The sequence below is a fragment of the Pelmatolapia mariae genome, linkage group LG1 (genome assembly GCF_036321145.2).
Source record: "Pelmatolapia mariae isolate MD_Pm_ZW linkage group LG1, Pm_UMD_F_2, whole genome shotgun sequence".
Classification (NCBI taxonomy): domain Eukaryota; kingdom Metazoa; phylum Chordata; class Actinopteri; order Cichliformes; family Cichlidae; genus Pelmatolapia; species Pelmatolapia mariae.
In genome coordinates, this window is record NC_086227.1 from 31,356,753 (window position 1) to 31,383,391 (window position 26,639).

General features: G+C 38.1%; 1 protein-coding gene and 1 long non-coding RNA gene across 2 annotated transcripts; one reads left to right on the top strand and one right to left on the bottom strand.

Annotated features, from left to right (window-relative positions):
• Positions 1–454: 454 nt before the first annotated feature.
• Positions 455–14,379, bottom strand: mmp2 (matrix metallopeptidase 2). The gene is made up of 13 exons (XM_063478893.1): positions 14,038–14,379; positions 13,619–13,845; positions 12,679–12,827; positions 11,893–12,021; positions 10,897–11,070; positions 9,976–10,149; positions 9,016–9,189; positions 8,713–8,868; positions 8,466–8,592; positions 4,806–4,939; positions 4,042–4,201; positions 2,979–3,088; positions 455–1,531 (listed from the first exon to the last, which is right to left on the bottom strand). The coding sequence occupies exons 1-13, from the start codon at positions 14,188–14,190 to the stop codon at positions 1,428–1,430; spliced, it is 1,971 nt and encodes a 656-aa protein (XP_063334963.1). The 5' UTR covers positions 14,191–14,379; the 3' UTR covers positions 455–1,427.
• LOC134631011 (uncharacterized) lies at positions 14,114–23,268 on the top strand. The gene is made up of 2 exons (XR_010094346.1): positions 14,114–14,219; positions 16,893–23,268. It is a non-coding gene; the product is annotated as an uncharacterized LOC134631011 (long non-coding RNA).
• Positions 23,269–26,639: the final 3,371 nt, after the last annotated feature.

Here is a 26,639-nt window from a genome sequence, read left to right on the forward strand (position 1 = left end):
TTAGGACGATCGCGGTGTCACGAGCAAATAACTGATTTTATGCAAAGGCTATACATTTATCATAAATGTCCACAAGATGGCACAGTTTCATAACAAATTATAGTCTTTGCAGGGGTTTAGATAAAGTCCATATGCTCTATTCAATTAATTTTATATCTGATTATTTTAAAGTTAGCCCGCTTGTTACTTATAGAACCTTAAAATTTAAAGAAGTGCCAGCATTACTATATATCATAAAGATGAATTCTATGACAAAGCAACACTGGTGTAAGTTCATAACACAAGCATTATAGATCTACTTTTACCACTAATGTGTTGTATTCAGATCTTTAAGTTGCAAGAGTATGTATACAGTGCACTAATGCAGCTCAGGTATATGATCTCCCACTTCTCTTTTTTGGTACCTAGCGGATAAGGATCACATATCATGGCTAATCATTCACAATTTTGTAGATTCATTATATTGACCATCTTTATTGATGACAGTGCAAAAAGCATAAACAAACCATCACAAGGAAAAAACATGTAAAAAAGATAATTAAGCAATACTACTGCGGTACTCTTGTCATGGTTCCATTATGCATGAAACCTATACAGCCTCTAGAGGCAACCTGTGCCATTAATCTTTCTGTACCATTAGTGTAGGGAAATGTAACATGGAGTTGACACGGGAATAATTTGGTCTTCCTATTGTGCCACTCCCTTGTATAGTCCTAAACAAAGTGCTAACCAAATGAAGGATAATGTGTCTGGGAATACTACTTTTATACATCCAGAGGATAGTAAGTAGTCCGATCAGACATAGTTATACAGAATATAATGTATATAGGACTATATGCAAAAAGCGATCTCTAAAAGCACCATTTTCGGTCACATTGTGCAAATTCATTCTTTCAAATGTAGTGCACAACAATGAGAAAAGTAATTAAACAGATACAATTATAAAACTGCACTTATTACACTGAAATAATTCTAAGCCAACATGATTTCCTCATATGGTGTTAAACAAATCAAATTTGTATAAAAAGGCAATATTGACCAGCACAGTATAGCACTGCATTTAAAGCAGTGTGGACATACCTGATGTCTGACTTGGAAAAAAAATCTATAAAATAATAAAAAATGGGGTGCATATTGTAATAAATCTGCATAACAGCATAACAAATAAAATGTCAAAGTCACACAGAAATGTAGCAAATATCCAGCTGCATATGTTCAGCCTACGAAGAAGGTTCAGAGGTGGCGTTCTACAAATCTGGAGACCGGTTATACAGGCTGCAGGAAAGCGTGCAGAGTTGCCATGATAGAAAAATTACAACAGTGTGCACTGCAGCGACCTTAAGTTGTGTTCAATACTACAATAATGTCCTCATGAGGCTCAAGAGGTCACCATTACACAAGTTAGTTGTGAGACATTTTGGAAATGTTCAACATCCGAGCCAGTCCTTTGTGATTTCACCCAACTTCACAATCTTCAAGCTGCTGTCTTCTAGTTTGAAATAGTGGTTGCCTTTGAAGAAGTAGCTGTAGTCTGTGAAAGACAAGCAGAATACACATTGTGTTTAAAACATTTACTAAGCTGAGAATTTTCTTTATTAAATTTGCTCGAGTCAAACAAACTACCACGCAATAACAGTGAAATAAACAAGCTTCTGTAGAAGCGTACAAGAATTAAAATACCCAATCAGAAGCCAAAGTCAAGCCTCGCGTTCTCTGAATTATGCTAAGGAGGAAGTACACAGAGGCGCCTCTGTAGAGGGTGAAAGACCTTCTTTATATAATGTTTGTTCACGGTGTGGGGAAGGGGCTATGTGACACTTACAGCACTGTCTGTATGTTAGGAGAGAAGCAATGAAAAAATCCCTGGTTGCTTGCCATAGGCAAAAATTTGCTAACCACCTCTGACCTCAAGTATACATGGCTGACAGTGAGAATCTCAAAAGATATTTACTGGTGGTCTCACATTAAAAATTCACCATTTACTTCTCACAGTGGCTGCAATGCACTTTGCACCAGCAGTAAAAGTAAGTGTCAACTAACCTGTGATATTCACTCACAAAAAATGTAACAATTCTGTCATTGTAAAACCACTGATCACTCCCTGACTTCAGAAATACTCCCTATGGTCTATTTGCCTTCCTGACATTCTTTGTGTAGCCAACTCCTCTAAACACTTTTTTTTTTTTTTTTGCCTAGAAGGCGTCACTGTTTGCTCGATTCTGGTATATGAGGAGTTTTACTGACAAAGGCAGAGTGCCAGACTCACTGATAGAGCTGACTGGATTTTCCTGCAATTTTACCAGAAGGAATGCTGCTGTGCAGACAGTAATCACACACATAAAAACACTAGTGTCGTTATCAGAGCATAACAACAGTTGTGTGGCATATTCTTGGCATATTGGAGCCATGGCTCTAGAAGCGGTAGAGTCAGGAAGTTCCCCATTTGCACAGGACTCCAATATTTCAACAGCTATTGAAGGCTTTCTATATTATCTGGTACAAACATTCACGATTCCCAGAAAATAAGACCTTTTAACTTTGGGGAACCTGTGACTTTTCCTACCATAGTGAGGTTGATTCATATTTTCCAGTCAAATGTCTTGACATTCCTTTGGCATGGGCTGCTATGAAATGTGGCGCAATCAAACTTCTCCTCCTTAGTTTGAGCTGTTCTTTCTGTTTAGTACTAATTAAAATATGACAGTGTTCTAAAATGATATACCTACTAAACCTTATACTCATATATTGTTTTCAGTGGAAAGAACTACACTGCTCTGTAACTAACAAAGTTGCAGGTGTAGCTTTTTATCCTTTTCCCTAAATACTGCCATATCTTGAAAGCTTGAAATCAGTTTTGCTTGGAAAATAGAGTACAGCAATGGCACAATGGTATGAATCGTACAGCAAATTCATTCACATACTAATAACTGTTCCTGCCATATTTTGGTCAAATTTACTTGTTAAAAGTATTATTTTACCAATGCCATTAAGACTGAAGGCAGAGTCAATGCCATCTGGGATGCCATTCCAGGAATCCGCAATAAGTTTTGGGAAGCCAGAGTCCATTGTCTTGCTGGTCTCATCATATCTGTAAACACATAACAATGAAATCACATCTGAGGTTTTACATATGACATGTATTACATCAATGGCATTAATGTAGCACCAAAGAACTCTTTGCTGTGCCAAAAATATGTAGTGTATTGACATTTTTATCAGAGGATGCCTTCAGAGCTTCAGTAGCTAATCTGACCATAAATTTCATAAACTGTTGTTCCTTTCTTGCATCATTTAGAGAAGAGAATGAAAGTAAAAGAAGTAGAATAACAATCCAGACTGTTAACTAGGTCGCTCCCATACTCAAAGAATTTAAAAAGTTTTTTATAATGCACAGTCCTTTTATCAAAGTACAGTTTCTGCTTTGCTTTGCTCTCTGTTTTAGCCTGTTAAAAATTGGGTGTGTGCACATCAGCCAGATAATGACTAATATCATTGCTATTTAATAACATAGGACGTTAGTTAGGGCAAACTGTTCTGGCTGCATTGTTATTATGATTTACTCTCAGTTACTCAAGGTTTGTGGCTGTAAATGCACTAAAAAGTCAATTTACAATCGGACAGGGACTGTGGATATGGCCAGCATGCTGTACCTGTTTGTTTAGGTCAAAGAGCCTGCAGACCAGTGCAATATGCAGAATAGAAGTGAGATAGCCATGATTTCACTTTTTTTTTTTTTTTTTTTAAAGACCCTCTGTTGTTGAATGACATTCGTTGGTTTGCATCTTATAAAGTGCATCAGAAACACATGATGGCACTTTCCCAGATAAAACAGACAGTCCGCAGCACTACAGCTTCATATGTGCAAAAACTACAAGCTGTTGAGTTACTGTACTGTTTAGGTCACACCAAACACTAACTCAGTTCAGATATAGCACACAACTGCAACAGTTTATGACCTCAATTGCAAGAGCTAGGTCGAGTCACATAGGGCTTTTAATTACATTAAATGCAAATCTTTGCACAAACTTTAACTCTCCTTACCTCCAGAATTTGTCTCCAGCAAAGAAGTAAGTCTTCCTGTTCTTCCTAAAGTTGAAGGCAGCATCGATTTGCTGCAGGTCAGTGGGGAGGCCAAGGCTGGACAACCTTTTCGGGTAGCCTGTCTCCAACTGATCAGCTCTATAAATCCAAATTTCATTGCCTGGGAGAGAAGAGTAAGTTAAAAAGAGAATTCACTTTTAGGAATCATACAATATGTTATTCTAATGAAAATCACTAAACTTTTAAATCAACATTTTATCATTTATTCTTGTGTTGTCCTCGGGATTCCCATATACTTGTTTGCCATTCACCTAGGGGTCATTTTTGACCCGAGGACAACACAAGGGTTAACTCTATGAACCAATTTTGCAGTGAGATAATAAGTCGAACATTTACCAAACCATCTTAATGTCTTTAGAGTTGATGGATATATCATGTAAGTCTCATCAGTATTCAGGAAAGTTGTCATATTTGTAAAATGCTGTGAATATTTCATAAACCACTAATAAGTATGCTGGAAGAGTCCACACTGCACTTAAGAGTGTTTGGCCTACATTCTGGTGCCTCCTAAAGTTTCAGGTAATAGAAATGGCTGACCATTAGGGGAAATGCATCCAAGTGGTAAAATGGGGAAGACACATCTTCATTACTCATTAAAAGTAATGCATCTGTTTCCTTCATCACCTTATAAGTGCGGGGTTATGTCAATATTAAAACAGATCTAAATGTGCATTTTTCAAAGTCTCTTGCTTTCCTCAGAATACCTGCAAAGAAGACTGTTTTTTCCTCTGGATTTTCATAGGCAGCATCTATCTTGGCAGGCAGGTCGGGCCAGTAGGTGGCCACTAGCATTGGTCCATTGGGTTTGCTTCTAAAGTTGACTGACCTGAACAGGAACCTGCAGAAAGAGTGGGTGGATGAGCAATCATGAGTTAGACAGGCTAGGGAAGAAATAAGAGTGAAGAAGTAAGAGTGAAAGGAACAGAGGGGGCTGATGAGGAGGTGGGGAGAGAAAGAGAGAGAAAAAGCATGTGTGTCTGCGTGTATGTGTATAAGAGATCGGGGCTTTAGTGCAAGTGCTTCGCTGGCCGAGCCAGCCACAATGGTCTGATTCATGAGCATCTGGTTCTCGTTAGGACTAAGGCTGCAGACGCCAGCGGAACAAGACCCATCTTGCCCGGATTTCCAATACACAGCTGCGCAACAATAGCAGCTTACCATACTCTTTTCCACTGACCTATTTTTTAGACAGACAAAGATTTGCCAATAACAAAGATGAGTTGTCATAATGATAAAGTGAAGATGAGAATAAAACTTTACAAACAAGCATAAATAGAAGTGCGCATACATAACACTTGCCCAAAGTTACATTTGTCAGGATGAAAGATGAGACATATTCCAGTCTGAACTAACCATCTACGAATGTCATTATTTTATTTGTGTTCTTGCGGATCAGTTTGCTGTTCATGCACTAACAATATCCAGAGGGTTTTCAGTCTGTACCAGAGCTTTAATTTTATCCTTTCCTCCCTCTCTTTTCTTCCTGTATGCACTCAATAAAAGGAAAAACAAGATCTGCCTAGGGGTGGTAAGGGGAATACACGTACAGAAAATATTCAAGTGATTTTTCTAAAGCACTCCTGTTGTTTTAGATCTCTGAGTCTGTTTTATTCTTTTTTATTTACCTGTATTTTCATACAGGTAATTACTAATAATCCTAACATCTGAAGTAGATAATCCATTGATCTTGGGTTTGTTCTTAACAAAGTCCTGTTTGAACTGTGTAAAAATACAGGTTGATGATTATGACAATGCAACTGAGCTTTATGAGAAATATAAGTTTTTAACACATTGATTTAAATGGCTCAATGTACTGACCCATATTATAAGTTTGCCTAAAATGCATTGTGGAAAAGGCACTAAAATTGTATAACAGAGCAAAAAAAAAAAAAAAGAAGAAAGAAAGAATTTCACAACTGAAGAAAGAGTAACAATAGTATCTGTCAGGGAAGCTGGAAAAAGTACACCAAAGTATTTCTTTGAGAGTTATGATGGTAGAAACAAAAAGTTTGGTTTGTGGGGTTTAATGCTACATCCTCTCAGACATGGATTGTGGTGTACACAAAAAAGGAAAACATTCGACATTCACAAACCAGAAGAAAAAGAATAAAGTAGATGGAGAACAGATCTTTATCATTTTTGAGTCTAAATATGTTTAAAGAGCACCAAAAAAGTCAGAAAATAATGAAACATTCAAATGCAAAGTTCAGTCACAGGTATTTGGCAGTGTTTGTGAGGCCTATTGTATTTTTATACTGTCATTATCTTTAACTACTACCATTCAACAAAAGTGCTTCTATAAAACAGCAGTCTTCCTTAACAGTTTTTCACCAGCCTCTGCACAACAGTCACAACAATCTCCACTGGTTTTACGCTTCACAACAGACCTAACCAGCAGGTTGGCTAAACATTTTCTATAAGTCAGACTTTCTAAGTACCTTCTCCTTAAGCCTCGAGACAGACAGACCCACTTATATGCTGAGCTCAGGGAGTGCTGCAAGTATTACTCATTGCGTCACGTTAAGATTTGTCTCACAACATAAATATGCTGAGCTAACAGAATGAGAGATTCCACTTTTACAGTGGGAGAGTCAAGTGAGCTTAGCCTCAGAGCCCAGTGGGTACAGCTCTTTCTGTAAAGCTATAAAACTTGGCGTGTACCAGAGCTCTGCAGCATACAAGTCTGACATGCCCTTCAGGCAACTTATGAAGTTGGACCAACAGGCCTATACTAAAACTTTACTGATCCCAGATTTCAGTGAGATATACTGTTTGTTCACTACAGCAACTTCATAATACTCTGTCCTCATTTTCCCACCCTGATCTTCAACTTTGCTTGATTACATTTTCACATAGCAACCTAAAATTCATGTCATACTGAATTAAATGTGTTTGAAAACATCACACAACAGCTTAGATTAGTGCACAATGGTGCTAACAAAGCTGGCAAACAAGGCAAAACATGAGGAAAAAGTCTAAATATGCTATAGCTCAGCTAAATTTCAGTGTAACGTATGTATATGGAACTTTTAGCCACCTAAAACTGAACCAGTTTGCTCTGAATACCATCTCTCTGCAAAATGACAGTTTAATCATCTGTTACATTCCACCCAGGTAGGTGATGCTTAGCACTGCTGTCATCCTATCATTTAGACACAATGTCATTTCTTTTTTAAGATATTATTTTTCCATGGCTTTATTTAAACAACGGTGACCTGAGAGCCAAGGTATGTCGGAAACTTGTGCTTGCCTTTACATTAATGTGACTGTGTGCATTTTCAGACTTCAACAATGCTTAAAGTGAAAATAAAATTTTCACTTTAAAAACATTGTCCCAACAGTTAAATAAGATATATAATGTTTCAGATGGAAGAAAAAGATCATTTCAGCTGACTTGATGACCAACAACTGATCCAAAGTTTCATGGTTCACTGCACACTCTCTGCTAGAGCCACAGCAAGGTGAAAAATATTGTAACTCAGTGAAAAAAGCCAAGCTAACTGACTCTTGAGTATTTTGCTGATGCATCTACTCTTAGCTGATTTCCAAATGATTGTGACAGAATATGCAGCTCTTAACGTTGAAATTACAGTGTTTGTGTCAACAATGTCAACAGCTAACCCATCATTTGTTTGTCCTAACAGTTCCTTTTTGTAACATGCCACTGGGGTAAGCTCTTTGTAACAAACGTCAGCTGTTGCAATGAAACTGTTCATCTTTCTACGGGAAGTACCCTGACTCACAAAGACTGTTGACCGAACCACAGGACTTTATGCAACTTCTTTTCTACAGAGTCAGCCAGCAGACACATAGTAAACCTACATGACTTTGGATTCACTGGCGCCGGTGGAGAAGAGGAGTGTAGACTATGTTTATGAATGATGACTACTTTGGTTGTCACTGCGTGAGTAGAGGGATAGCTTGTTTTCAACTCTTACTAATTGTCATATCACAAAACAACAATATGCCCACAATCTTCAAGTGGCACAAGACTGTAAAAAGAGAAACCATAATTAACAAGAAACCTCATGTCAAACTGCTCATTGTTTGCAGTGATGTGATTGTGAAATCCAGTTGGTGCAGGCTGCTGTGTTTCAGTCACGCAAGACGATACAGCCTGAAGCAGGCAATTTCGTTTTCTTTATCGCTCTTCGCACAGATCACAGACAGGAAATTTAACAGGACTTTGGCAGTGCTTTCAGTGTTCACAAACTCAGCCTTTACATCACATTTAAGACTCAAAAGAGCAACTGGGAACATTACAGCTTGGATATCTAGAACACTTTGCCTGGGCTTCAGACTTTTCTTACATTGAAGTCTTTTAAAAAAAAAAGATACATCACGTTGCTAACTGAGATGATTACCTGTCTTTGAAGAAGAATGTTTCTCCTCTGATCTGTGCTACAGCATCAAAGACCACTGGCTCATTACAGATATCCATTGGAGTGACAGGACCCTGGGTTGGAGGCAAAGGCTTGTCTGTTGGCACACCTGTTGTCAGATTTACCACAGTATTTATTATTTAAAGGGGTCTGCAAATTATCCACTGACAACACAATCATTTTCCCAGGCACTTATTGGTATTAGACTATATGTGGCATTTTCTCTCACCATACAACTCCTGGATGCCTTTGATGTCATCATTGGAGAGCCTGAAGTCTTTAGTAAAAGTGTAAACAGGGGCCATCAGTGCACCGGGGTCCTGAGAGTGCTCCAAACCAAGAGCATGACCAAATTCATGGGCTGCTACCAGGAAAAGGCTGTAGCCTAGAAACAAGTTAGTTTAAACAAATATCTATTATCTTTCCACAGTAAAAAAAACAAAAACAAAAAAGAAAAAGATAGATTCAGTGTCTTCCAATCCACTGGCTCTTGGGAAAAATATCCCCAAATACCACTGGCAAATTCTTTTACCTTGATCAGGACAGAAACCCCATTTGCGGTCATCATCGTAACTCTTGGTGGTACCGCACCACATTTTGCCATCACTGCGTCCAGAGGTGGTGCAAGATTCATAAGTGTCTCCCAGGAAGGTGAAAGGGAAGACACAGGGGCTTCCATCTGCATTGCCTCCCACTGTTGACATTGCTGGTAACAGCAACAAAATGCAAAACAGTAAATGCAAAATATGCACTGAATTCAGTTGCTTAATTATCTTATAAATTCACTATGCAAAGTGATTTTTTTTTTCTTTCCGGAAAAGTTTGGGTTATTATGAAATGAGTGCAGATGATGTTCAGAAATAGCATGATGAAAGCAGCTGGCACAACACACATGACATCAATAACTAATCCATTAGGCACACAACCAAAATGCACCCATCCAAATTGATTTTCTTTCAAAGAGAGATCATTTTCAGTCTGGCAAGAGTGGTTTTGTGTTAAAAAGAAAGAAAGAAAAGAGTAAAACAAAAAAACAATATAATTTCTTATTCGGTACAAGTTCTCACACAGGACTCTGCAGCAAAGCTTCATCCCTAATCAAATAAAATCAGATGAAAGCACCAACAGTAGTACCTCTCCCTGTATGCCTTTCTCCCTACCCCAGTACCTCAACCCTAAAACAAGCCCCACTGACAGAATGGAAAATAGGCCCTGCTACTGCACATTAAAATACTTTTATAGCTATTCAGCCCACCACAAGCATAACCAAAAACCACAGCTGCAGAATTCCTGTAGCCCAACATATGGCAAGGCACTATGCACTGCTCATCAAAAAAAGCACTGCTAGTGAAATATTTATTTATTTAAGTGTTATTGCATAATGAAGACCGTGACCACTATGCACACCTAAGTGGACATCAACTTGATGTGATTATCTTTCATTTTGCTATATGTTATGTGAATAAGAGACAACACATGACACACCACTTACCAGTTTCAGGGCAAAAGCCATACGTTTTATCGCGGTCATAATCCTCAGTAGTGGCACACCAGCGGTAGCCATCATCTCTGCCCTGAGTGGTGCATCCATCATACTTTTCCCCCTGAAAGTTGAAGGGGAATTTACATGGGGCCCCTTCTGCATTTCCACCCAGGGTGAAAAGTACTGCAAATCACAAAACAAATGAAGTTACAGATGGCCTAATAAAATAAAAAAAAAAAACAGTATTTGTTTTTACATTCTTCTAACTAAAAAAAGAAATTCAATTTTAATACAAAACCTTTGATCACTAAGTAGTGATGTAACACAAGGGAACACAATAAACTTGAATTAACAAAATAGGTACATTGGAACTGTTTTTTTTTTACTTCAAAATAGAAAACAAAATAGAAAACTCCAGTGCAAACAGGCCTTACTCGTGTTTTTATCACATAAAATGACTTTGAACATGTGTATTTTGGCAGTTAGTTGTAATAGCATCTGATCATGTTAGTACCATGGACAGCAACATAACAGAGATAAACAAAATGTTTGACAAAGCCTCATGTTGTAAAGTGGGGCAGTAACTTGGAGAAGAAATGTTCCATAATTCACTCCAAATAAAACAAAATTTAAAAAAAAAGCATTTTCTTGGCCAACCTACTTTCTTCATGTTCAAAAACAACAGAACAGCTTTGAGTATAGCTATGATGTGATATTAAGTATTACTTTACCAGTACTGAAAGACTGAAAGACTAATTAAATGTTTTGTCTGGTTCAATAAGATCCAAGTAGGGCATATCACGCCTAAGGTCATGTGGGGCCACAAAAATCACAAGTTTCAAAAGCAAAATGTGCAAACAGACATCACAGCTGCATGTCAAACATATAGTATATGCTTTAACAAAAAAGGGACCCACTGGGTAAGCTTACATTCATGAGGGCAGAAGCCATATTTGCCCTCTTCATCAAAGTTGTAAGTGGTGGAACACCATAGGAAACCGTCATCACGACCCTGAGCTGTGCAGCTGTTGTACTCAGTGCCCATGAACAGAAAAGGGAATTTACAAAACTCGCCATCAGCATTGCCAAATTTCGCCTTCACCACTGTAAAACAAAGAATGCATACATAGATACATACTTATGTATAGAAAGGGGTGAAGATATATGAATATTTGCTCTATGGTGCTTGATTTCATATGATGCTTTCTCAATTCACTATAAAACTTTGTAGCATTAGTTTCACACATGTTTAGAAGGTAATTTTTGTAATAAGCAAGCTAACAAATAACATAACAAGCAAGCTAACATAACATAGCAAGCAAGCTAACATAACATAGCAAGCTTCAACTTCCTGGAAGTTAAAGCAAATATTGTTGTCTAGAATTTGGAAAGCAGTTTCAAAGTAGGCTTTGAAAAATGTCCAACCAAACTGTATAATGCAGGGTACAAATGATTTGTATGTAACAGTATGAACAACAAACACATATTGAGAAAATAAAAGTTCATCCAAGAGATCCTCATCTGTTCATCTGTTTAAGACTAGCACCAAGAGAAATGGAAAATAGGTTTATAGATTATTTCCACACAAATTAAATATCCAGACATAAGGATGTTAAAAAAGGGGAAGTACTTGGGAGTAAAACTATCTGGGTCAATGGATGCGAATACAAATGTGTGCAATAGAGATTTTTATTTTTTTTTAATTTAGCTTCCAGATGGCTGTAGTTTGATATGATGTCAGGTGCCAGAAAAAGATGCTTGGAAAAGAGCATCTGAAAGTTATATTAGTTTCTACACCTCACAAAGTTTTAAATTAACTTTACATAACAGTCTAAGCAAAAAATGAAATGAATGAAAAATAAATGAAGAAATCGACACTGGTGGTTTTGCTGCATGCACTTTTTGTAACTAGCATTCTTTCATTACCTTGCCCCTCTCCAAGTGTCCACTGCTCATCATCATCAAAGTGAGAGTCTCCACCAATTCCTGGGCCTGGAGCAAAGGCATGAGCCAGGAGGCCATCCTTGCCATCAAAGGGGTAACCATCTCCATGCTCTATTGATGACATCATTAACCAATCAAAACATGTATACTGACTGCTTAAGACATGATGTGACATTTGTCCATGTATTCAAAGATTTCTGTTTCTGAAGCAACAATTCCATGTCTTCTTCAGCGGCCGATTTTCGGTTGCATTCCCCTATAATTACTAGATTCTTTCTGAATATAGTCAGCTGTGACCAGACAGAATGTGGGTAAATATCAAGTGGTTATTTTAGCTGGAATGTTTGGAATGACCTGGGTTAATACCATAATCCCCACTGTCTTTAAAGAATTCCTACAATACAGGATGGTGGGGTGTAGAGTCACTTTGAAAAGAATGTTACTTTAAAATGATGTTTGTTTTTGCTCCTTCAGCATTAGTCCTGAACTCGGTGAGCTTCTGTTTAAATATTGACTTGTGCTAATTATTATAGGAACATTCTTAGAATTTTATCCTGCGGTACAATCTCTTTATTCTATTACAAAGATGTGGCAGATCCAATAAAAGGAGTATTTTGAGGGCTTACAATATGCGTATTACTATAAAACAAACTGATACATTTCTTTATTAACTGTGATTCTCGCAAACCCACCTGAGTACAGATGTACAATAGTTTTCAAATGACAATGGAATATCTATATAGTGTGATGTTTATACACATAGTATACCATTGCGGCCAAAATTAATCATGATGTCAGCTTCTCCATCCATGATGCGGGTAAAAGAGAGTGGCGTGACATCACTCCATACTTTGAAGGCCCTGAAGAAAGCATCATTTATGACTTCTTCATCCAGATCGGGAGTGTAACCCAGGATTCTACAAATTGAGTAGAACAAAAAAAAAACAAGCATGACTTGAATTGTCCAATCAGGACAATCTGTGAGTGTTGCAAATTCTCCTTTCTTTACTGAAGATCATGGAAAATAAAGAGGCCAATATGAGTAATCTGTAAAAGCGCCTCCTGAAACAATGTTCAGCCGCAAACCCATTTGTATGCCTGTCTACACAGTCCTTTTCCTGAAAACAGTCTAAGATCTCATAGTTGTTATTGTCTTTGGCTTCCAGTCTTTCTTATAAACACACAGACGGAGAGGCTGGAATGATCAGAACATGCAAAACCGCTGATATAAATAAACTACATCCACATCATAGTAAACCTCAAACAGAATGAAAACAAAGGACCTGACACATACTGTGTAGGAATGCTGGAGTTAGCGAGACATAAAGATGCAAGCACTTCAAGACTGTGTGGATGGGGGTAGTGTGGAATGGAGGTTGTGGAGAGGGTGGGGTCGGTTTTAGAGGGTCAGACAGGGGCAAATATGTCTCAGTACAACAACTTTGATTTATGGGCAATTGTTAAAGCAACAGATTTTTAAAATAGTGCTGTGCAGTAAATGGTTTTCTAAAGTGCAGCATGCCAAGTAACTCAAAAACTATTAGATCACACCCAGTGGTAATGTCATAACCATTTTGCAGGCCAAGCTGATTAAAACCTCCGCAATTGTTTGAGAACTAATTTGGAGTCACAGTGGACTGGCACTCACTCCCATTATAACATAATCCATAGCCTCTCTAATCATGTGTGTTATTGTTAATTCTCTGACCTGTAGGTGACGTCCTTGTTCTGCCATTTGGGTTTTCTGTGGAAGAAGTTATAATTGGCCACATCTGGGACACCGCAGCGGGGCTTTTTCATGATCTCTACAGTTTTGGCATCAATCTCTCCAGTTTCTTGCAGAGAAAAAAACTTTTGCATTTTCTTCAGGGTATCCTTGAGCACCATAAGATTACATCTGTCTTGTGGGCATCCATAAAACTTGTTTAGATAATGCTAAAGTTTGGATAAAAACATAAAATAATAGGTTAGCGTTCTTAGGGTATCTTTATATAAAATTAGAGCAATAAGAAATAAACAATGTGAAAACTACTCCTGTTCATTTCTGGTACTCCAGGGTAAAAACAGTTCATTGCTGCCTGACCTACTTAGACATATCCTGAGGAAGGAAAAAAAAAAGAAACTTACCAAAGCAACTTCTTTGTCTGTTCTGGGGGTATCGTCTCCGGGAAACCTGATAATAGGAGAAGGACGAGCATTTACTGTTTGGAACGCGATGAACTGAAGCAAAAACAATTTGAGAAGACTCCGACGACAACTGAATATCGTCGGAAAGCCCATTTTCTCGGGTTAACGGTATATCTTGTGCGGTAAGTGCCGTTCGCTCTGAGTTGCAGTCCTTTCAGCCCGTCAGCTTGTGTTGCTTCTGCTCCTCAGCAGGATTTTTTTTCTCCTTAACGGGACATCCTGCACCTCGGGTCTGCGAACTTTCTTAGTTCTGCTTGCACATGCACTTTTCCCCCGACGCCTTCTGCGCAGTCTCCAGGTTGGGAAAGAAATGGGGACGAACCAGCAAATCAAATGCCGAATGATTCATCGACTACAGTTCTTAGTCACTCGCTTTTACCAGAAAACGTCTACAAATAAATAAAAAAGTTCTTTTTTTATTGTTTCTTTTATCTTTTTTTAAAGAGTAGGATAATCATCTAGAGGCGAAATTAACCAATTTTGGGCACTCGCCCAAGCTGACCAATTAAACCAATGAAGACCTTCTGCTTTTTAAGTGTGTATTTCTTAAATTAATATGTGCAGATTCCAAGATAAACTACAACCTGTATGCCAAGAGGTTTCAGCATATTGTTTGACTTTTTTGTTTGTTTGGGAATGAGCTTTATGATTTTTCTTTCCAAACTTAAAATCACCTATTTGTTTACTAAAGTAAGTTCTGCCAAACAATTCAGCCAATAACTTTATAATTGGTAGAAGTGGGCGACTTTTTTGGTACTTTTTTGCACTGTTCACTGCTGTCTGAGAGCACCACCACACCTCCCTTCTAACTTTCTGACTTCCAGCGACCGATTTTCTATCCCTATTCATGAATTTCGAAATAATCATTCGCGATGCGGTGGGTAGGGGGAGAGGGAGGAAATCATTATACTGGATTAATTTGGAATTCACTGACGCAAAGCTGCTGAGCGTCACCACACAATATATTACCTTGCCAGGAGAGAAAAACAGCGACACCCAGTTGCAGAAAGGCCAGAAGTTATTCAAAGTGGTAGATTGACATCTACTGGTAGGATGCGAAACTGGTCTCAATATTTGGAAGTGAACCATATGTATTCTACCCATGAAAACTAATAAGGATGAGAGTGTATGTGTGCCGGGGGGGATTCGCTAATGCTGACTTATCCCAGTATACATGTTATAGAAAATAAATACACGGTAAAAAAAAACAATAAATAAATAAATACACTGCTGCTTACCATGAGTTGACTTCAAACCTCATGAGACATTTTACTTAACGACAGCAATCTGCAGATGAAAGATATATATAATAGCAGGCCTTGTGTATATATACATTGGCGTAACTTTGTGCTGAAATAAATCTGGGTAAATTCCCAGATGATTAAACATTATACCATTTTGCTGGTAATACCTGATTTTATTGGGGGGATTATATTTGTTGGGTCTGATTATTGGGGGGGGGGGGGGTCATAACCCCCCTAAACCCCCTGGAAACTACACCCCTGTATATATATATATATATATATATATATATATATATATATATATATATATATATATATATATATATATATATATACTATTCTCGGACTGTGCCTGGTCATGACATTTATAATATCATCTATATATATATATATATAGAGAGAGAGAGAGAGAGAGAGAGAGAAAGATAAATAAAGGTTTACAAAATATTTCTTGTGCAGTGGAAAATGTATCCTTTAGAATGTTTCTTATGTAGTTTGGTGTATAACACTTCGCTTCCCAAAGCCAACAGTTATAGACTATAATGTACACTAAGTGAACTAACCTACTTTAACTATTGAATAGTTACAGTGGTGATTGGTGCCCTCTAGTGGTTCACATATAACAAGTACCTGGTCTGTTTTGTGGCCCTTGGAGCCAGTGTTCTTTCCTGATTTGTAATCTACAGCACAGATTTAGGATTTACTCTAACTCTCTTTGACATCTCTTTGTTTCCGCTCTCATACTGGATTACTCTGAACAGCATATGAGAGCAGACTCTTTAATAGAGAGAGCTGAAGGACTTTTTTTGCAAAGAGATCTGACAGATGGATAGCTCACAAACAGGATTTTGTGGTATATCTAGCAAAGCAATTTCCCTTCCCTTTAGCCAGAGTACAGTTAATTTTTCATAGCCAGGGCTGCTGTTGGTGGTTGCAGAGTGAATTTAACATCCATTTGCCAACAATATCCAGGACCTGTCACTTTGGAGCATGAGCTTTATTTCATGCACTGATACATGCTGCCATCTCCTCTAACTGACACACTGGCAGTGATCTCTCGCAGAGCTGGGGAACAGAATGGCTACCTATTAAATGTACATGGGCCTGCCTCTCCAAATAGAAAATGCTGTTATGTGAAAAGTTGAGCCACAGCTACAGTAATTGAATGCCTTTGTGCATATGAATGCAATTTTGTCGGCAAAAGTGGCATAAAGAGATGGAGATGATAAGGTTTGATTTGCATGTAAATTGTTTTTCTCTCTCCCTCATTCTCTGCTGGATGCTTAAGCCTTTTCTAGATTTAAGCACCGCACATGTGTGTTTTGATGAAATGCAGTTGTTTTTATTTAAAGTGGGTATCTTGTTGCAGTTGATTGCAAGTGCATCTGTCCCATTTGTATTTGTTTGTGGCTGAGACAACTGATTTAACCATAATCACATTGGTAGGGCTTGCTTTACACTAACACAGATGATTTGTACTTCATTGTTTATATATATGTGTGTGTCATTATATGTCATATATGTGTGTGTGTGTGTTTTCTCTCTTTCTAGCAATCTAATGCAAAACTGCAATATGCTTGTGCTGGTCCTACACCATACAAACTCATGCAATTAATTATGAGGATGAGCAGCCTTCTCCAACGTGCCAGTGAGGCCTCCTCTTGCTTCTGGGAATGGGACACTCTGGACATGAAGGCCAGTCAAATCATGGCTCTCCAGCTGGCTTTGGATCTTCAGCCCCACTGATTGACCCCCGTCCAGCTGAACAGACCGCAGACCTGGATGTCACCCTGGTCCTCTGGCTCTTGCAAGGACCCAGACAGATTCTCTGATGGGTCATCAAACCAAACTGCCTGTATGGCTGGCTAGCACCAAGGTCATGAATGACAAATATCACAGTCCCACTGCTCTCCTCTCACTCTAACTCAGAGCCACTCAAAGTGTTTGAGCGAGTTGTAATCTTTGGTACTTTTTGGTCCGGACTTGAATGCACGGTGTGTAGTTAATAATGACACTGAGTGGTTTAGAATCAGTCCATTGGCATTGTTTGTTTTATGTGTTTTGCAGGGGTAATTAAGAAATGGTTGCTGAGTAAATGAAAACAGCAGTAGCCCTGTCAATAAATCTGTTTCAAGATAACTTAATTTGGCTAAGCGCTGTGTTACAGAATACTGCGACACATATCACTTGGTTTGAAACATTCTGATGATGAATTATTGAGCATAAATCCATTATCTTGAACATATTTTATTTATGAAAGCACCAAGACACTGGAGGACTTTAACACTGCGGGGTAATTATTGTTCCACATTGTGTCACCGCTCTTCTCTCAGATGCAACTGCCAGCGCAAACTGCAATGAATCAAAGAATTGCGACTTTTGATTGGCATTTTGTGTGTGCACAAGGCCCAAAGCGACATTAGCTGAATTGCTTTATTTAATGCTTTCTCCCTCATTCTGTCTCTCTTTTAGCACGCCTTGTAAACACTGATGCAATAATGCATTCCATTATACAGCGGAGAGGAGATGAGTGTCTCGCGTGGCTCTTCTCCATCTCAATAATAGGTCAACAGCTGTATTTAAAAAATTAATCACATTCTTGGCAGTTGCAAAGGTTAGCCGCAACGCTCTGAGATGCAATATTGGAAGCTCAGATCAGCAGCAAATCTCTGCGGAGATGAGGAAGAGTTGCCTTTGATGAGTACAGCATGTAAATGATTTGTGTGTGTTTATGGGACACGGGGCTGGCCCTGCCTCACTCCAAGACAGCAGCATCTGCACCACTGTGTGGCAGAAACTGGCTACAGCAGATGGAAACAAGCAAGTGAAGAGATGGCTGACCGTGCCACAACATTTCACAATTTGTTCTCTCTTTTGCAGCAGAAAAGCTATCTCTCTAGCTGTCTCTGTAGCTTAATATCTATATGTTAACAAGTACATATAAAATATGTCTATCTATAGTATATATAAAAGTTTAGGTTATAAGTTTCAAATAACAAACCTTAGACCAACTAAACAGCTTGTTGCTAATCCAGTTTCTTGGGCTTGACCTTGATCCAGTGTGAGTTTTTAAGAAATTCAAATATTGATGCCTCGCCTACATCAAAGACAAATTACTCTCAAAGATATCGTGAGGTACAAGGACATGCATATGAAATATAAATGTCTACCTTGGATTGCTTTTAGTTATTCTAAAATATTCACCGTGGTATTTTGGAGCGCCGTGCCGATTGCTTGTTGTGCGCAGGCTGACATTTGGGGATGAATTTTTCAGTAAGGATCTGATTTGGCCGTCACAGTAAATGGATAGCCTTGAAAAGTCAGGAACATTGCTACCTGGATTGTTGGATGAAAATGAAATAGTGCATGATGCAAGTAACTGAAAGGAATGTTGAAATGCTGCCATCTGTCTGGTGCTCTTGACAGTTCTGAGAGCTGTGCGGCACATTAGCTATTATGTAGTTTGCAAATGTCAGCTTTGGAAGCTTCTGCCTCTCTTAACATATAAATTAGTAAACGCTTTAGACAATTATAACTTTACTACGGGATTCCCGCCTCCAGAAACCATTTACCTGTAAATATTTCTGCCTATAATTTGAGTTCATAGATGAACACCACTTTTTATGCAAATGGTGATTTTTTTCTTTCCCTTGGAGTATAATTAGGAATGGAAAAAAACAATCCTATGTTAAGTAATTGTCCATTAGAACAAAATGAAAATAGTGTTTCCAAAACAACATTGCCCCTTTGGGAAATCAATTACTTGCTTTAACTCATTAAAGAAAGAATGCCACGAGGCCTGGCAACATCTTTCCTGGTTTCTGAGCATCTTTTTGGTGTATTGAATTGTTACACTGCGTCATTAATTGCCCAACAAGAACAGATTCGGTTTAATATTTTGTTTTATTGGGGAAATTTGACAGGAAAGTTGACAGGCCTTTATTTCAAGAAAGTGCAGTATGCTCTGGTAAGCAGCTTTAATCTAATTAGATGGCACACACAAAAACAGACTGTGTGAATTTAATTTGATGTGTATCTTGCAGCATGCTTCAACAACTGGACTTAATTTAACTTTTTTTTTTTTTTGCTTTTTGTTTCTCCAAATTCAGTCATCAGTCACATGTAAAGCCGAAATAAATCCAAACAGTTAACTCACCAAACCTGCTTCCTGGAAGATAAGCGTAATTCCTTTAAAGCTTAATGGGTCATACATTATTATTGTTTTGCTGTACCATCGCAAATTCCAGGCAAAACTGAATTTCCTTTTCTGTGTCAATAACAAACCCAATGTCACCTCTGAAGTCAGGGGGGTGCGTGATTTGATTAAGGTTTTTTTGTGCTTTTCCAGTTTGACCTCTCTCACCTTGTTAGGAAGAAAAGGTTGAAGTACTCTTTTCCCCTCTGGCAAGTACAAAAAAAGCTGAGTATCCTGTATGAACACAGTTTAACAAACACAGCTTTTTTTAAATGTATGATTTTAAAAAGGGTTTTAGGTGTGTGCACTTTTGACAGATATTTGTAGATGTAGATGGTCAATACGTTCATTTTTAAAAGGCAAAAGATGTTGAAAGCCTGAGAGTTTTCTGTTATAAGGTGAGTCAGTTTCTGATGTTATCCTTGACATAATTTGGATTTATTATGAGTATTGCAAAAGGCCTTTGCTTTTCTATCCTGACATTAAGATTCCATATCTATCAACAGGGATGGCTTGTTTTACCATAAGGCCAGAGTGTAGCATGTATTGCATGAAAACAGCTTTGTTCTGAGATGTAGCTGTAGACTTGGGTGGATGTATGAGTCAGTGTTCCACCCGTGGAAGTCCTGCCTCCTTCTATTGCTGCTACCTGTGATCTGAGTCACTTTTAGGACTGCAACCCACAGCCCCCCTGTGTTTTAACTACTGGATAGCATGCAAAGCACCATGTTTGTAGGATATTGAAAAAGACCTTTGACAGGAAGTGGAGCCCCACTGACCATTGGGGATCTGTGACCGTGGTTCTCTAAACTGGCATATCAGATTTCTGTCTACATCCTCTTAAACAACAAACTCAGCAGTGTAATAACTAAATCTCAACAGGCAGTTTATTTATTTATTTTTTAACAACAACAACAAATTAGCAGCAGAAATCCAGTAATTCCTCAGTATATCCTGAGTGCATTGTGTTTGCAGCAATGAAATGTAAGTACAAATTAATCAGTGCAAACCAGAAAGATGGCTTGCAATCAATTTATATAATACTCCCACATAAAAGATTTTTATTACAGGAAATCTTGGTAGGAATATTTGGCCTATAAAGAAATTAACTTTGTCTCTATGCTAAGTATGCCAATGCATCAAGCCATTATCTCTGTGATAGATGAATCTTATTTGATATTACACAAGACAAATGTATTCATATGGCATATTTTTCTAATTTTTCCTGTCTGACCATCTGTGTGTGTTACATCTTACCGAGATTAATCTGTTGATCCTAGTGTGATAGAGGGCAGGTGGTTTTTTTTTTCTTTCTTCTTTTTTTCCCTAATGCCAATAGTAAGTAAGAGCTGATATATATATAAAAAACATAATCCACAACATTATATATTACACATTATATTTCTGATATTTGCAATTTCTTAGAGACAGTAATGTTCACATCTGGGCATAGTGAGACCTTATTTCACTTCTCTGTATTTCATTTGTTCATGTGAATATGAGCACTGAGACTACGCAAAAATGGATAGACTGTGACCAGAAAGTTGATATGTCAATATCAGTGCAATATGAATTAGTACTTTCTGTCCATGGATCAGTATACTACAGTTTTCCTTGATTCCTTTGATGCAATTCTGACATTAATGTCATTCTAATCACTCAGTAGTCAGAATACTCAAAACAGTTAAGATATTTTTCCTAACAAAAGCTCCTAAAAAGATTTTGTGCAAAAGTCTTTATTCACATGTGTCAAAACACTCAAAGTCAGTCAATCACTTGAACTCTGAACCAATGAATAAAAACCTTTTAACCACGGTTTTAAGACTTTGACACCAATTGGTTATAAGCTTTTATCAAAACCTTTCTGATTTGGAAAGAGAACTGAAAAATGTAGGCCTGAAAGATTATTTGAAACATTACAAAATTGCTGGAATCGAGAAAAGGCCAATGATACATGTGAAACTGCTGCACAAAATAGACAAAGCCACCCCGCTGAGGGATCGCTCCTGTCAGCTAAGAACAGGAAACCGAGGCCACAATTCATACAGAAAAGCAAAATGATACATGTGTAACTATGTGATACTATCTCCTTTTTCTTTCAGCTGCTCCCTTTAGGTGTCGCTACAGCGCATCAGCCTCCATCTCACCCTATCCCTAACTCTTCTGTCACACCAACACTCTTCATGTCTTCCATCACTACGTCTGTGAACTTTTTCTGTAGTCTTGCTCTTTTCCCCCTGGCAGCTCCATCTTCAACATCCTTTGTACAACATCCCTCCTCTGCACATATCCAAACCATCTCAGCCTTGTCTCTCTAACTTTGTCTTCAAACTGCTCAACCTGAGCTGTCACTTTGATATGATTTCTAATGTTTTTCTAATTTCTGATGCTATCCCTCCTGGTCACTCTTAGTGAAAATCTAAGCAGCTTTAGTTCCGTCTTCTCCAGCTTGGCCTTTTGTCTTTTTGTAAATGCCACTGTCTCCAGAGCATAAATTACAGCAGGTTTTACTGCTTTCACTCTTCCTGCTATCCTTGTATTGCAAATGACCCCTGGTACTATCAAAAAATGGAGAACAAAAAATATATATAACCTCAGAGCATAGCATAGACTCCTGTATAGTACAGCACACTTACAACATGGTACAGTATATGATTATGTGTAATTAGCAGTGCCATGACATGTACCTGCGATACAAGGCTGGGAGTATGTGTTTCTATTTCTTTCAGCTGAACTTTTCTATTTGCTTTCAAATAAATGACCATTTCACTGCTGCCACAGAGCATGTGTGACTGACCTTACTATTTCATACCTACTTGATAACAGTTTTAAATGATTTAACTGAAAACACGTATGCAGTGTTGGACAATGAAAAGAGCTAATGTGAATGGGGAAATGTGCTCTTAACTACATTAAGAGTGGTGAGAACGATGCTCCTGATGTGAGAACTGCATCAAAGCAACTGAGAAAAACTGTAAATTAGTTAAGTGTAATGACTGAAAGCAGAAAGATGAGTAAGTTAGATGGAAGTTTAAGGCAACTTCTAGATTTATAGGCAAAGATGCTAATTTCACTTACCCTCTATTTTCAACTCATATGCTTTTGACCAAACTAGCTTGAAGTCAGGCAATGATTTACACCTAGCTCACCATTCAGCTTGTTACAGCCACTGTCTTACATGTGCCCTCCTAAATTCACTTATGTAGAACACTTGTCTTTCCCAAGGCGTTAGACAGGACGAGCGGATACACACACAGATTGCAAACTAGTGTTAATGATCGGCCTGTCAGGGAGAATCTGTATTACTTAATCTTGCGGTCCTGCTGTACATGATCAAAGCAATGCAAATGCAATGCTGTATTGATTTCTACAGCATCCCTATTCTCATGCTTATATCACTCCTTTTACTGCTACTCAGTTTCCATTCACATCTCTAATCCCTGGACTGCTGTCATTAAAACGACCTGGAACACCAAAGATGGACTTTTCCATGTTTCTGATTTCTTGTTATTATTGAAGGCAGTTTGTTATCCTAATGTTTTTTTTTAAATGCAAGTGATGATATTTGTTTTTTTTTTCTTTTTAATTCTGGAAGAATGATGAGCTAACAATCTCTATAATATATAACATTTGTGCGTAATCAGATTTTTTTCTTTTAAATCTGTATATCTCATTGCAGATTTGAAAGATGTCAATTGAAGATCAGGGGATTAAAGAGGATGCAGAGCTGTAGCAGATGGTTTTTCTATGATGTGTCCTATATGCCAGTCCCATCACAATATCCATTTACATATCTAATTTATCATAAGAAAGAAAGAAAGAATATGCAATTAAAGTCAAATAATGCTAATGATGCAGTTTTGGTCAAGAAAATTTAATTTGGTTACATTTCACTGTTACTACTGCTTGACAGCACTGAAACCAATTTAAGGTCCTATTCTTGATATGTGATCAGCCTGTGTAAACTCTCTGTCACAGTGAGACATGGTGATTAAGACAGCCGGTGGGAAATGAAAATGAATTCCTTCAGCTCTGGAGAGGCATTGTATGGAATTTTCACAGGTCACCCTCCAGGCACCTTGTGTTTGCAAAGTAATTCATCCAACACATTATACCACTAATGATATATATCAAGAATTATGAATTGGGATGTTTCCTCATACTAGACTTTGAATGATATTTAGGTAAAAGACCAAAGGATAATTTTCCCTTTTAAAATTTCCCACATGCTGCTGTTGTATACTTGAAATTCAGTCTTTGCTTTGCATGACATAGAGAGGTATAGTGCAGACTTCTTATAAAACATGGTGCACTTAAACAGCTGTTTTTTATGTGCTCTTTGAGTTTTTTGTTTACATATTGCAATTTACAATCTTTTAAAAACTGGTTTAAATATTTCTAATAAGATTCAAATATTAAATCCTTCTAAAACCAACAAAAAAACCCATCAATATTACCATAAATATGACTATCATTAGTCTGATATGGTAAAGTTGTTTGCAGAAGGACGCTTGCTTGCCTCTCAAGCAGATATGCAGCAACACTGCAGTTCATTTCTAATCATGTGTATAGCTTTTTGGCCACCAAGTCACAAATCACTCGATAGATAGAGCCCTGCTGTGGCTGAAAGTACTGCACAGACAACAAATCAAAAATATTTAAACTTGCCAGAAAACCAAAACAGCCAAATAACTTAAATCACTTTAGCAGTTATGGGGTTGGGTAACAATTGATCGCTATTAGGAACTCCTCCATATGTTTTCCAACTAAATACTAATTTAAAAAATGACAGATGTGTGTAAACAAAACTAAAACTTGCAAACAACAGAAAAATTTAGGTTGCACAGCATTTACCATTTATGTCTTAAAGTCAGGTTTATTTCATCCTCTTTACTGCTGGTGGGGAAATTAGATTAATTCTTTTGAAAAGAGAACGACTTTATTTTATCAGAGGTTTCAAACAAAACAGAAGAGAATAATGCAGCACAAGGTATTATGGAATATTGTTCTTTATTGGACCTGTGTGACTAGAGGCCTGGAATTTTCAGAACAGTTATCTACTCTACTAACACTCAAACAGTGGCTGTACTATAGTGTGTGGATGGCACCCTTCAGTTTTCTAATTGATGACCACTGGGTACAGTCTGACGGAAACAGTGTGCTGGAAAATACACAAGAGGAAACTACTGCCAAGACAGATTTTCTATCAAATTGCTCTTTGAACTTCAAGCTTGAGAGATGCTGACAAACTTAGACTCGGCAAGGCAGCGTAGCACAGCGCCCCTCACCTTCCTTCCTCTATCCAATCTCTAAGACCTTGTGGAATACACAAAGTCAACACTGGAATCTAACGAAAGGAAATATCCTGCTGTTTTTCCTCACAAATGTGTGCAATCTCTGGCACACTGTGATTCAGTCTTAACACTAAATGGAAACAGTGTTGTTTCTTTTCTTTCACGCCACCATCTAGCAGCGAAACAGCATGTCAGACCACTTTCCTCTGGATAATTTCAGACATGAGAGGCCCATTTCAGCCCTCTGTTTTGCCCCTTTTGCCTGTGCAGCCTGGCCTTCATTAGGCCACCTTATTGGTTGCACATGGTCAAAGTGGACTGTGTGTTATCCACATGCAAGAGGTGCTGAGGAAATTGCTGAGTCTTCCGTCACGAGACAGGTCCTGAAGGTGATTTCCTTGGCTTGCTTTGTACGCGTGGCTTGGCGTCAGACCGGTGGCGTGGGGAATAATGGGGCTTAGATTGAGCAGGATCTTAAGCCTGGCAGGTCCACATGCCGAACAGAAAACCGATATCTACATTGGGCCAGAAATGTAACCCCAAGGGATCTCTGATGCCATCCTATGGGAGATTAGCTTTGCCTTGTAGGCTTCCTTTCTTAATTCACTAAACTAATAATGTTCTCACACAGAGAGAGAGAAGAAAAAAAAACAAGATTACAGTCTGAGACACTGGCTACTGTAAAGATTACATGTGGCGGGGTAATTCACACTTACAGGAATGCAGAGTTTTGGCTTTCACCTTGAAATAGGAGCTAAAAAAGTAGAAATAGGACAAAACTTTTTAAATTTTAGTCACTGTTTCCAATGTTGTTTAAGATTTCATAAAATAATAGATATGTTTACTGGAATATCACCTTTTTGAGTAAAAGAAATAAAATTGTATAGTGGTTTGGCACTTAATTGTCATGTAAATCCAATGCAGTAACCATCTCTGGTATGATAAGTAACCAATGTTACCAAAGTGTCCATGTAGTGCAAAGTTAGTGGAAAGAATGCACAATAGGTCAGATGTAGATTAGTATGGTTTACATGTTACTGACTGACCTTCTGGTTTACAGTAGTAGTTGCACTGACAGTACAGTTTTCGCTGCTCTTCTCTGCAAAACTAAAGGTGCTTAATGTACTCAGCTGTTCACCTTAGTGTTAAGATTATTTTTTCCCCATTATGTATGCTGATCACATTAACACTTGAAAAAAGCCATACCACAATGTTTGTTTTGTTTTTTTTTTTTTGTTTTTTTTTTGTTTTTTTTTTGGGGGGGGGGGGGGGGGGGGGTTATATCGTATTTTACTATAATGCACATAACAAGGTATCTCAAGGCACAGATTTAACTGCACATGTACACAGGCTATATTATTATATATTTAGATGTCTTTCTGCGTGTGTGCTCTTGTGCCCTGGGTAAAGATGAAAACTTTTTTTGGACTTGTAACCCCACTTCCCCTGCCGGTAATCACCCTGGAGCCCTGTAATCCCTGGCGCATGCAGATGCCGCCAGGGGAATATTACTGTTCATAATATTAATCTTCTCTCAAATTCCTTTCTGTTACCAAGATGAGGGGCCTCATGCACCATGTTCTTACGGGTATTAAGTGTGCTACAAGAGATTCATCGAGAGGTAGATTTTGACTCGTCAGGGATCAAGCCCAGCCTGAGGTCGTATTGCTGCTTTAAGGAACACCCACGAGCACGCAAAACCCATCTCCATATTCTCATAAACAGCCTGACATGAAAGACGCTGTGCCACAGCAGGGACTCAAATCCACACCCAACCTACATGAATCATGTCAGCCTGATCCAGAGCAG

Coding starts and splice junctions, on each gene's coding strand:
- mmp2 (XM_063478893.1), bottom strand. CDS start 14,190: ATGGGCTTTCCGACGATATTCAGTTGTCGTCGGAGTCTTCTCAAATTG. Junction 8,869..9,015: donor GGGTTTCTGTCCTGATCAAG/GTAAAAGAATTT, acceptor ACTTGTTTCTAG/GCTACAGCCTTTTCCTGGTA. Junction 4,940..8,465: donor ACATTCTTCTTCAAAGACAG/GTAATCATCTCA, acceptor CTCTTTCTGCAG/GTTCCTGTTCAGGTCAGTCA.